General features: G+C 40.8%; 1 protein-coding gene across 6 annotated transcripts in view; it reads left to right on the top strand.

The window, feature by feature from the left end:
- Positions 1–4,202: 4,202 nt before the first annotated feature.
- Positions 4,203–13,479, top strand: part of LOC133552687 (syntaxin-3-like) — a 53,018-nt gene continuing 43,741 nt past the window's right edge. For 2 of the 6 annotated variants that reach the window (XM_061900065.1, XM_061900067.1), the window contains exon 1: positions 4,206–4,642. In XM_061900065.1, the coding sequence (XP_061756049.1) occupies positions 4,613–4,642 (30 nt within the window). In that variant the 5' untranslated portion in view covers positions 4,206–4,612. Of the gene's footprint in view, positions 4,643–13,479 lie in introns of all 6 variants that reach the window. The other 4 variants (XM_061900062.1, XM_061900066.1, XM_061900063.1 and 1 more) reach the window with 4 other exon arrangements.

Raw genomic sequence — 13,479 nt, 5'->3', positions numbered from 1 at the left:
GGAGGGGGGGACATAGGAGAAAGAAAAGAAGCGGCAGATCAACTGGTCTAAAAAGGAGGTCTATTTAAAGGCTAGAGTGTACAGATGAGTTTTAAGGTGAGACTTAAATGCTTCTACTGAGGTAGCATCTCGAACTGTTACCGGGAGGGCATTCCAGAGTACTGGAGCCCGAACGGAAAACGCTCTACAGCCCGCAGACTTTTTTTGGGCTCTAGGAATCACTAATAAGCCGGAGTCTTTTGAACGCAGATTTCTTGCCGGGACATATGGTACAATACAATCGGCAAGATAGGCTGGAGCTAGACCGTGTAGTATTTTATACGTAATTAGTAAAACCTTAAAATCACATCTTAAGTGCACAGGGAGCCAGTGCAGGTGAGCCAGTACAGGCGTAATGTGATCAAACTTTCTTGTTCTTGTCAAAGGTCTAGCAGCCGCATTTTGTACCAACTGTAATCTTTTAATGCTAGACATGGGGAGACCCGAAAATAATACGTTACAGTAATCGAAACGAGACGTAACAAACGCATGGATAATGATCGTGGCGTCTTTAGTGGACAAAATGGAGCGAATTTTAGCGATATTACGGAGATGAAAGAAGGCCGTTTTAGTAACGCTTTTAATGTGTGACTCAAAGGAGAGAGTTGGGTCGAAGATAATACCCAGATTTTTTACCGAGTCACCATGTTTTATTATTTGGTTGTCAAATGTTAAAGTTGTATTATTAAATAGAGGTCGGTGTCTAGCAGGACCGATAATCAGCATTTCCGTTTTTTTGGCGTTAAGTTGCAAAAAGTTAGCGGACATCCATTGTTTAATTTCATTAAGACACGCTTCCAACTGACTACAGTCCGGCGTGTTGGTCAGCTTTAGGGGCATGTAGAGTTGGGTGTCATCAGCATAGCAGTGAAAGCTAATACCGTATTTGCGTATGACGTCACCTAGCGGCAAAAAAAAGTGCTGGAGCATGATGTGTACACATGATGCCCCACATGACGCCCCCTTCACATTTCTGACTGCCCCCTCATATAAGCATGCCTAGAACCGCCCCTGGAAGATACCCAGCTTCTTTACCGAGTCGCCCTTGTTTAATTGTTTGGTTGTCAAATGTTAAAGTTGTATTAAAATCCGTCTCAAAAACTGCTTGTGTCCTTCTATCGCTGCTCAATAGAGAGTGTGTTTACATACTGCGTGTGTGTGTGGTACGCCAGCTGCACGGTGGCAGAGAAAAACACTTCAGAGAGTCAAAAAAATTGCCATGAAGATCACTGGCTGCTCTCTCCCCTCCCTAGATGAACTGTAGTGTCAGGTGCCTCATAAAGGACCCCTCTCACCCTGGACATAAACTTTTTGGACTGATGCCCTTGGGCAGGAGATACAGGACAATAAAATGCCGGACAAATTGTTTTAAAAACACTTTTTACCCGGGAGCAATAGTGTTGCTGAATACAAGATAACAATAATGACTGTGGATGTGAGCTGTATGCTTGGTATTTTTATGTATTTTTATCTATGTTTTAATGTTTTTATGTATGATTTTTGCGCTAAATTAGTTTGCATACAATTTCGTTGTACAATGACAATAATGATCTATTCTGTTCTATTTTATTATTAAATAAAGGTCGGTGTCTAACAGGACCGATAATCAGCATTTCCGTTTTTTTGGCGTTGAGTTGCAAAAAATTAGCGGACATCCATTGTTTAATTTCATGAAGACACGCCTCCAGCTGACTACAATCCGGCGTGTTGGTCAGCTTTAGGGGCATGTAGAGTTGGGTGTCATCAGCATAGCAGTGAAAGCTAACACCGTATTTGCGTATGATGTCACCTAGCGGCAGCATGTAGATGCTGAAGAGTGCAGGGCCAAGGACCGAACCCTGGGGAACTCCACACGTTATCTTAACATAGTCCGAGGTCACATTGTTATGGGAGACACACTGCATCCTGTCAGTAAGATAAGAGTTAAACCAAGACAGGGCTAAGTCTGACATACCAATTCGTGTTTTGATACGTTCTAATAAAATATTATGATCGACGGTATCGAAAGCAGCTCTAAGATGGAGGAGCAGCAACATAGTCGATGCAGCAAGATCCATCGTTAGCAATAGATCATTACAGCATCACATAATGCTGGGGTGTCCAAACTTTTTCCACTGAGGGCCGCACATGCAAAAATGAAAGCGTGCGGGGGCCATTTTGATATTTTGTTAATTTTCAAACCAGAACAAAATGTATGGATTTTTTATTTGACCTTTTAAAGGCCTACTGAAAGCCACTACTAGCGACCACGCAGTCTGATAGTTTATATATCAATGATGAAATATTAACATTGCAACACATGCCAATACGGCCTTTTTAGTTTACTAAATTGCAATTTTGAATTTCCCGCCAAGTGTCCTGTTGAAAACATAGCGGTATGATGACTTGTATGATGACGCATGCGTTTGACATCTCGGGTTGTAGCGGACATTATTTTCCAACCCGATCCAAGCTATAAGTCGTCTGCTTTAATCGCATAATTACACAGTATTCTGGACATCTGTGTTGCTGAATCGTTTGCAATTTGTTCAATTAATAATGGAGACGTCAAAGAAGAAAGGTGTAGTTGGGAAGCTTAGCCTTTAGCCACACAAACGCACGGTGTTTCCTTGTTTAAAGTTCCCGGAGGTGAAGCTTTACTCTGGATCAGAGCGGTCAAGCGAACATGGATCCCGACTACATGTCAACCGGCAGTTTTCGGTGAGAAAATTGTGGTAATAAGTCGGCTCTCACTGGAGATCAGCGGAGCTTCTGTCCTGTTGCAGCTTCGTGAAAATCTTTGTGAAAACATTGGACACAGTGTGTTGTCAAGCTTTTGAGATGCGATGCAAGTGTAAGCCACTGTGACACTATTGTTCTTTTTCATTATTTTTACAAATGTCTAATGATAATGTCAATGAGGGATTTTTAATCACTGCTATGCTGAAATTACAACTAATATTGATACTGTTGTTGATAATATTCATTTTTGTTTCACTACTTTTGGTTTGTTCTGTGTGGTGTTTGTGTCTCCTCTCAATTGCTCTGTTTATTGCAGTTCTGAGTGTTGCTGGGTCAGGTTTGGTTTTGGAATTGGATTGCATTGTTATGGTATTGCTGTGTAGTGGTTCGATTTTTAAAAATTGAGAATCGATTCTGAATCGCACAACGTATTCGAATCGATTTTTTCCCACACCCCTAATATATATATATATATATATATATATATACAGTATATATACATATATATATTCATAAATACATACGTACCTATATATATATATATATATATTCATAAATACATACATATATATATATGTATATATATACATATATACATATACATATATATATATATACATACACATATTCATAAATACATACATATATGTGTATGTATATATATACATACACATATTCATAAATACATACATATATATATATGTATATATATACATATATACATATACATATATATATATATACATATATATATGTATATATACATATATATATATATATATATATATATATATATATATATATATATATACATCCATTTTCTACCGCTTGTCCCTTTTGGGGTCGCGGGGGGTTGCTGGAGTCTCTCAGCTGCATTCGGGCGGTAGTTGTAGTACACCCTGGACAAGTTGCCACCTCATCATATATATATATATATATATATATATATATATATATATATATATATATATATGTATATTGAGCCCGATGATGTCACGTTATTGATGGGAAAATTCATTTTTTAAGATTTGCCTGAGCGGCTAGGAGACACCGGAAGTAACAAGCGGTAGAAAATGGATTAGAAAGGACAGATTTAAAAATTATATATATATATATATATATAATTTTTGATTTTTTTTTAACTCGGGACTTCCTGTTTGAGGACCCCGGCTGTATACTTAAGTTGCATGCCGTTTCAATGAATAATTGGTTATTTAAAATTAAATTTTAATATATTGTATTCGTATTAAACCTTTGTGCTTTAAAAGCAGCTTAAAAATAAACGAGTCACTCCTTTTTGGACTTTGATCGTCGCGTCAGAAATGTGAGCGAAACAAGCCGACTTTGACGTCAATTAACGTGTCCTCTCCATTTTGTCCCACAGCACCTGAACGCACCGGCGGCGCAGGTGGCCGGTGGGCGCGGCTTCACCTTCTTGGCCCGTGCTGCGTGTGCGCATGCGCGCTCGTGAGAAGTGCTTGGTAGAATGATGAGGGTGGCAGGCACACAAACAGATTAAAGCGCTTTTAATCCTCTGCTCGCCCAGCAGATTTACACCGCCAGCACACACTTTGTATGCAACAACGTCGAGAAGACGCTTCTTGTTAGAAAACTAGTGCTTTTGTCCAACGGTCCTGACCGGACTTTGGAGGACTTTGATCCGTCTTGAAGGCCAGCGGCGGCGGGGAAGACTTGACTTCATGTCGGCCTGCTAGCTCGCCAGCTGCTGGGGGAATAAACTCTCTTTTCACTCGCTTTTTGCTCAATTATCTCCTTTCTGAGCGTTAACTCCTCTTTTCAATCGCTTTTTGCTCAATTATCTTCTTTCTGAGCGTTAACTCCAGTCGGGAAGATGAAGGACCGATTGGAGCAACTGCGAGCGGTGAGTGTTTTTATTTGTATTTTTGTTTTTTTATTTTTTTATTTATGTATTTTTATGTATGTATGTATGTTTTATGTGTTTTTATTTTTTATTTGTACCGGTATTTTAATTCCTATATTTGTAACTGTTCTTTAAAGGCCTACTGAAATGAGATGTTCTTATTTAAATGGGGATAGCAGGTCCATTTTATGTGTCATACTTGATCATTTTGCCATATTGCTATATTTTTGCTGAAAGGATTTAGTAGAGAACATCCACGATAAAGTTTGCAACTTTTGGTCGCTAATAAAAAAGCCTTGCCTGTACCGGAAGTAGCAGACGATGTGCGCGTAACGTCACGGGTTGTGGAGCTCCTCACATCTGAACATTGTTTACAATCATGGCCACCAGCAGCGAGATCGATTCGGACCAACGAAGCGTCGATTTCCCCATTAATTTGAGCGAGGTTGAAAGATTCATGGATGAGGAAAGTTAGAGTGAGGCACTAAAAAAAAGAAAAGGCGACGTGTTTTAGTGAGATTGTAAAGTCATACCTGAAAGTCGGATGGCTGCGGTGAATGCCGGTGTCTCTGAGAGAAGCCGAGGAGCCAAGCTCACAGCTGCCTTTTTGAGCTGCAGGATGAGGTCGCGTGATCCACTCAAGTCTCTGGTAAGAGCTGACTTAATATCACAATTTTCCCATCCAAAAACTTGCTGGTTGACGTAAAAAAAAACATGTTCGCTTTGCCGCTCCGTGTTAAAGATTCACAACAAACAAACACCGGCTGTGTTTCGGTGCTGTATGGGAAGTAGCAGACGATGTGCGCGGGTTGTGGAGCTCCTCACATCTGAACATTGTTTACAATCATGGCCACCAGCAGCAACAGCGATTCGGACCGAGAAAGCAACGATTTCCCCATTATTTGAGCGAGGATGAAAGATTCGTGGATGAGGAAAGTTAGAGTGAAGCACTAGGCTGGGACATCTCTACACTACTGATCCGCCTCTGCTTGGGGTGGTTTCCTGCTGGCTCCACTGTGGACGGGACTCTCTCTGCTGTGTTAGATCCAGTTTGAACTGGACTCTCACGGTTGTGTTGGATCCACTATGGATTGGACTTTCACAGTATCATGTTAGACCCGCTCGACATCCATTGCTTTCGGTTCCTCTAGAGTGGGGGGGTTGCCCACATTTGAGGTCCTCTCCAAGGTTTCTCATAGTCATCATTGTCACCGACGTCCCATTGGGTGTGAGTTTTCCTTGCCCTTATGTGGGCTCTCCCGAGGATCTCGTTGTGGTTTGTGTTGTGGTTTGTGCAGCCCTTTGAGACACTAGTGATTTAGGGCTATATAAATAATCATTGATTGATTGATTGATTGATTGATAGAAAGAAAGAAAAAAAGGCGACGGCAGTGGGAGCGATTCAGATGTTATTAGACACATTTACTAGGATATTTCTAGAAAATCCCTTATCTGCTTATTGTGTTGCTAGAGTTTTAGTGAGATTATAAAGTCGTACCTGAAAGTCGGAGGGGTGTGGTGACTGGCAGTGTCTCTGATGGAAGCCGTGGAGGAGCCAAGAAAGTCACAGCTGCCTCTTTGACAGCTGCAGGAGGACGCAAGCTCCGCTCATGTCTCCGGTAAGAGCCGACTTATTACCACAATTTTTTCACCGAAACCTGCCGGTTGACGTGTGGTAGCGAAACATGTTCGCTTGACCGCTCTGCTTCGTATTAAAGCTTCACAACAAGCAAAGAAACACCGGCTGTGTTTCGGTTGCTAAAGGCAGCTGCAATCCACCGCTTTCCACCAACAGCTTTCTTCTTTGACGTCTCCATTATTAATTGAATAAATTGCAAAAGATTCAGCAACACAGATGTCCAAAATACTGTGGAATTATGCGATGAAAGCAGACGACTTTTAGCCGTGAGTGGTGCTGTAAAAAAAAATGTCAGCTCCAACCAATAACGTCAAAAGCACGCGCCAACATAAGCATCATCTTTCCGCAACGTTTTCAACAGGATACTTCGCAGCAAATTTAAAATTGTAATTTAGTAAACTAAAAAGCCCGTATTGGCATGTGTTGCAATGTTAATATTTCATCATTGATATATAAACTATCAGACTGCGTGGTCGCTAGTAGTGGCTTTCAGTAGGCCTTTAATGTTTACACATTTCATTTTTTTTAATGGCACAAAATCAACCATTTCTGTGTTGAATACATCTGATATTCTTGATCAACTGATTCACGTTCATTTTCACTCCTGTTGAGTTCAAATACGTTCATTTATTTTCCAACCATCTATTTTGTGTACAGATTGCCTTCTTTAGGGTGAAGGCAGGTGAGCTGGAGCCTATCCCAGCTGACTTATTATGCCTGTCAATGTCATGCAGATTTACACCTGTAGAAACACTCCAATTAATAATACAATAAACATTCACACCTGGAGACACTCTCTCCAATTACAAACCCCGTTTCCATATGAGTTGGGAAATTGTGTTAGATGTAAATATAAACAGAATACAATGATTTGCAAATCCTTTTCAACCCATATTCAGTTGAATATGTTACAAAGACAACATATTTGATGTTCAAACTCATAAACATTTTATTTTGCAAATAATAATTAACTTTAGAATTTGATGCCAGCAACACGTGACAAAAAAGTTGGGAAAGGTGGCAATAAATACTGATAAAGTTGAGGACTGCTCATCAAACACTTATATGGAACATCCCACAGGTGTGCAGGCTAATTGGGAACAGGTGGGTGCCATGATTGGGTATAAAAACAGCTTCCCGAAAAATGCTCAGTCTTTCACAAGAAAGGATGGGGCGAGGTACACCCCTTTGTCCACAACTGCGTGAGCAAATAGTCAAACAGTTTAAGAACAACCTTTCTCAGAGTGCAATTGCAAGAAATTTAGGGATTTCAACATCTACGCTCCATAATATCATCAAAAGGTTCAGAGAATCTGGAGAAATACACTCCATGTAAGCGGCATGGCCGGAAACCAACATTAAATGACCGTGACCTTCCATTGTAACAAAAACCGACATCAATCTCTAAAGGATATCACCACATGGGCTCAGGAACACTTCAGAAAACCACTGTCACTAAATACAGTTTGTCGCTACATCAGTAAGTGCAGGTTAAAGCTTTACTATGCAAAGCGAAAGCCATTTATCAACAACATCCAGAAACGCCGCCGGCTTCTCTGGGCCCAAGATCATCTAAGATGGACTGATGCAAAGTGGAAAAGTGTTCTGTGGTCTGATGAGTCCACATTTCAAATTTTTGGGGGAAATATTCGACATTGTGTCATCCGGACCAAAGGAGAAGCGAACCATCCGGACTGTTATCGACGCAAAGTTCAAAAGCCAGCATCTGTGGTTGTATGGGAGTGCATTAGTGCCCAAGGCATGGGTAACTTATACATCTGTGAAGGCACCATTAATGCTGAAAGGTACATACAGGTTTTGGAACAACATATGCTGCCATCTAAGCACCGTCTTTCATGGACGCCCCTGCTTATTTCAGCAAGACAATGCCAAGCCACGTTCAGCATGTGTTACAACAGCGTGGCTTCGTAAAAAAAGAGTGTGGGTACTTTCCTGGCCCGCCTGCAGTCCAGACCTGTCTCCCATGGAAAATGTGTGGCGCATTATGAAGCGTAAAATAAGACAGCGGAGACCCCGGACTGTTGAACGACTGAAGCTCTACATAAAACAAGAATGGGAAAGAATTCCACTTTCAAAGCTTCAACAATTAGTTTCCTCAGTTCCCAAACGTTTATTGAGTGTTGTTAAAAGAAAAGGTGATGTAACACAGTGGTGAACATGCCCTTTCCCAACTACTTTGGCAGCCTCATGAGAATGAATAGATCTAGACCATGGACATAAGGTCACCATGCGGCCCTCATGAGAATGAATAGATCTAGACTGTGGACATCAGGTGATTTTTCTGTATGAAAGGGGTGAGGCCTTGATGTTATTGTATCAACTAGCAAGTGGATGCGTTGCCATGGTGACCTCCAGGTCCTGGCCAAATATTTGTTGTGTGTTTAAAAGTATTCACTCCCGGCTTCTGGATCTCCCACAGATGGCCCGTCTTTTTATTATCGGGGACAGGAAGAACAAATGGCTGCCGAGGCTTTTTTTCTTCTTCAGTTCCAGGAACTTTATTGCAAGCACACATTGATTATTGCACATCAATTGATTAGTTGATTAGAATATCTCAAATGTTTCTGGTAGTACACGTGTCTCTAATCCTGGGTGACTGGCACTGAGCTTGGGTGTGAGAAGCACATTTCCACCAACTTATTCAATGTTCTTAGCATTATTACAGTTCTCTAAACATGAAATAACACCCAGATGTACCTCATTTAATAGCCTGGAGGATCCTCCAAGCATATTAACTAAATCCGCTATGGACTGGACTCTCACACTATTATGTTAGATCCACTATGGACTGGACTCTCACACTATTATGTTAGATCCACTATGGACTGGACTATCACACTATTAACTAAATCCACTATGGACTGGACTCTCACACTATTAACTAAATCCACTATGGACTGGACTCTCACACTATTAACTAGATCAACTATGGACTGGACTCTCACACTATTATGTTAGATCCACTATGGACTGGACTCTCACACTATTAACTAAATCCACTATGGACTGGACTCTCACACTATTAACTAAATCCACTATGGACTGGACTCTCACACTATTAACTAGATCAACTATGGACTGGACTCTCACACTATTATGTTAGATCCACTATGGACTGGACTCTCACACTATTAACTAAATCCACTATGGACTGGACTCTCACACTATTAACTAAATCCACTATGGACTGGACTCTCACACTATTATGTTAGATCCACTATGGACTGGACTCTCACACTATTAACTAAATCCACTATGGACTGGACTCTCACACTATTAACTAAATCCACTATGGACTGGACTCTCACACTATTAACTAAATCCACTATGGACTGGAGTCTCACACTATTAACTCAATCCACTATGGACTGGACTCTCACACTATTATGTTAGATCCACTATGGACTGGACTCTCACACTATTAACTAAATCCACTATGGACTGGACTCTCACACTATTAACTAAATCCACTATGTACTGGACTCTCACACTATTAACTAGATCCACTATGGACTGGACTCTCACACTATTATGTTAGATCCACTATGGACTGGACACTCACTATTAACTAAATCCACTATGGACTGGACTGTCACACTATTATGTTAGATCCACTATGGACTGGACTGTCACACTATTATGTTAGATCCACTATGGACTGGACTCTCTCACTATTAACTAAATCCACTATGGACTGGACTCTCACACTATTAACTAGATCAACTATGGACTGGACTCTCACACTATTATGTTAGATCCACTATGGACTGGACTCTCACACTATTAACTAAATCCACTATGGACTGGACTCTCACACTATTAACTAAATCCACTATGGACTGGAGTCTCACACTATTAACTCGATCCACTATGGACTGGACTCTCACACTATTATGTTAGATCCACTATGGACTGGACTCTCACACTATTAACTAAATCCACTATGGACTGGACTCTCACACTATTAACTAAATCCACTATGTACTGGACTCTCACACTATTAACTAGATCCACTATGGACTGGACTCTCACACTATTATGTTAGATCCACTATGGACTGGACACTCACTATTAACTAAATCCACTATGGACTGGACTGTCACACTATTATGTTAGATCCACTATGGACTGGACTGTCACACTATTATGTTAGATCCACTATGGACTGGACTCTCACACTATTAACTAAATCCACTATGGACTGGACTCTCACACTATTAACTAGATCCACTATGGACTGGACTCTCACACTATTATGTTAGATCCACTATGGACTGGACACTCACTATTATCTAAATCCACTATGGACTGGACTGTCACACTGTTAGATCCACTATGGACTGGACTGTCACACTATTATGTTAGATCCACTATGGACTGGACTCCCACTATTAAATAGATCCACTATGGACTGGACTGTCACACTATTATGTTAGATCCACTATGGACTGGACTCTCACACTATTATGTTTGATCCATTATGGACTGGACTCTCACACTATTATGTTAGAGCCACTATGGACTGGACTCTCACACTATTAACTAAATCCACTATGGACTGGACTCTCACACTATTAACTAGATCCACTATGGACTGGACTCTCACACTATTATGTTAGATCCACTATGGACTGGACTCTCACTATTAACTAGATCCACTATGGACTGGACTGTCACACTATTATGTTAGATCCACTATGGACTGGACTCTCACTATTAACTAGATCCACTATGGACTGGACTGTCACACTATTATGTTAGATCCACTATGGACTGGACCCTCACACTATTATGTTAGAGCCACTATGGACTGGACTCTCACACTATTAACTAAATCCACTATGGACTGGACTCACACTATTAACTAGATCCACTATGGACTGGACTCTCACACTATTATGTTAGATCCACTATGGACTGGACACTCATTATTAACTAAATCCACTATGGACTGGACTCTCACACTATTAACTAGATCCACTATGGACTGGACTGTCACACTATTATGTTAGATTCACTATGGACTGGACTGTCACACTATTATGTTAGATCCACTATGGACTGGACTCTCACTATTATGTTAGATCCACTATGGACTGGACTCTCACACTATTATGTTAGATCCACTATGGACTGGACTCTCACACTATTATGTTAGATCCACTATGGACTGGACTTTTACACTATTATGTTAGATCCACTATGGACTGGACTCTCACACTATAAACTATATCCACTATGGACTGGACTCTCACACTATAAACTAGAACCACTATGGACTGGACTTTCACACTATAAACTGGATCCACTATGGACTGGATCCACTATGGACTGGACTCTCACACTATTAACTAGATCCACTATGGACTGGACTCTCACACTATTAACTAGATCCACTGTGGACTGGACTCTCACTATTATGTTGGATCCACTATGGACTGGACTCTCACACTATTATGTTAGATCCACTATGGACTGGACTCTCACACTATTATGTTAGATCCACTATGGACTGGACTCTCACTATTATGTTAGATCCATTATGGACTGGACTCTCACTATTATGGTAGATCCACTATGGACTGGACTCTCACACTATTAACTAGATCCACTATGGACTGGACTCTCACACTATTAACTAGATCCACTGTGGACTGGACTCACACTATTATGTTGGATCCACTAGGGACTGGACTCTCACTATTATGTTAGATCCACTATGGACTGGACTCTCACAATTATGTTAGATCCACTATGGACTGGACTTTCACTATTATGTTAGATCCACTTTGGACTGGACTTTCACTTATGTTAGATCAACTATGGACTGGACTGTCACACTATTATGTTAGATCCACTATGGACTGGACTCTCACACTATTATGTTAGATCCATTATGGACTGGACTCTGACACTATTATGTTAGAGCCTCTATGGACTGGACTCTCACACTATTAACTAAATCCACTATGGACTGGACTCTCACACTATTAACTAGATCCACTATGGACTGGACTGTCACACTATTATGTTAGATCCACTATGGACTGGACTCTCACTATTAAGTAAATACACTATGGACTGGACTGTCACACTATTATGTTAGATCCACTATGGACTGGACTCTCACTATTAACTAGATCCACTATGGACTGGACTGTCACACTATGTTAGATCCACTATGGACTGGACTCTCACTATTAACTAGATCCACTATGGACTGGACTGTCACACTATTATGTTAGATCCACTATGGACTGGACTCTCACACTATTATGTTAGAGCCACTATGGACTGGACTCTCACACTATTAACTAAATCCACTAAGGACTGGACTCTCACTATTATGTTCGGTCCACTATGGACTGGACTCTCACTATTATGTTAGATCCACTGTGGACTGGACTCTCACTATTATGTTAGATCCACTATGGACTGGACTCTCACACTAATGTTTTAGTTCTTGTCTTCCGCTCCTATTTTGGTGGCTTTTCCTGTTTTGTTGGTATTTTCCTGTAGCAGTTTCATGTCTTCCTTTGAGTGCTATTCCCCACACCTGCTCTGTTTTAGCAATCAAGAACATTTCAGTTGTTTTTATCCTTCTTTGTGGGGACATTGTTGATTGTCATGTCATGTTCGGATGTACTTTGTGGACGCCATCTTTGCTCCACAGTATGTCTTTGCTGTCGTCCAGCATTCTGTTTTTGTTTACTTTTCAGCCAGTTCAGTTTTATTTTCGGTTAGCATAGCCTTCCCTAAGCTTCAATGCCTTTGCTTAATGCCTTTTCTTCATAGCTCACCACTCATATTTTGTTTATTTTTGGTTTAAGCATTAGATACCTTTTTGCCTGCACTCTGCCTACCACTGTCGTCTGCATTTTGTGATCACTACCTGCTGCCACCTACTTATATGGAGGAGTAGGGCTGGGCGATATGGCCTTTTTTTAATATCTCAATATTTTTATGCCATATCACAATACAGCATACATAGCTGCATAAAAGGAAATTAAATAGTGTATGTCCTTCGCTATGTGGTAGGTTCCTGCGGACGTTATCTCCTTCTGTTGTTGACTTGTTTTTTCATGCGGTGTTGATGTGGAAATTTTGTGGGTGTGGCACCGAACGGAGATGTTGACATGCGGAGTTTCAAGCACTCTTCATTCTCTAGCGCAGTGGT

This window comes from Nerophis ophidion, linkage group LG05 (genome assembly GCF_033978795.1).
Source record: "Nerophis ophidion isolate RoL-2023_Sa linkage group LG05, RoL_Noph_v1.0, whole genome shotgun sequence".
NCBI lineage: Eukaryota > Metazoa > Chordata > Actinopteri > Syngnathiformes > Syngnathidae > Nerophis > Nerophis ophidion.
Note: the sequence above shows the minus strand (reverse complement) of the source record. Positions and strands in the feature narration are given on the sequence as shown.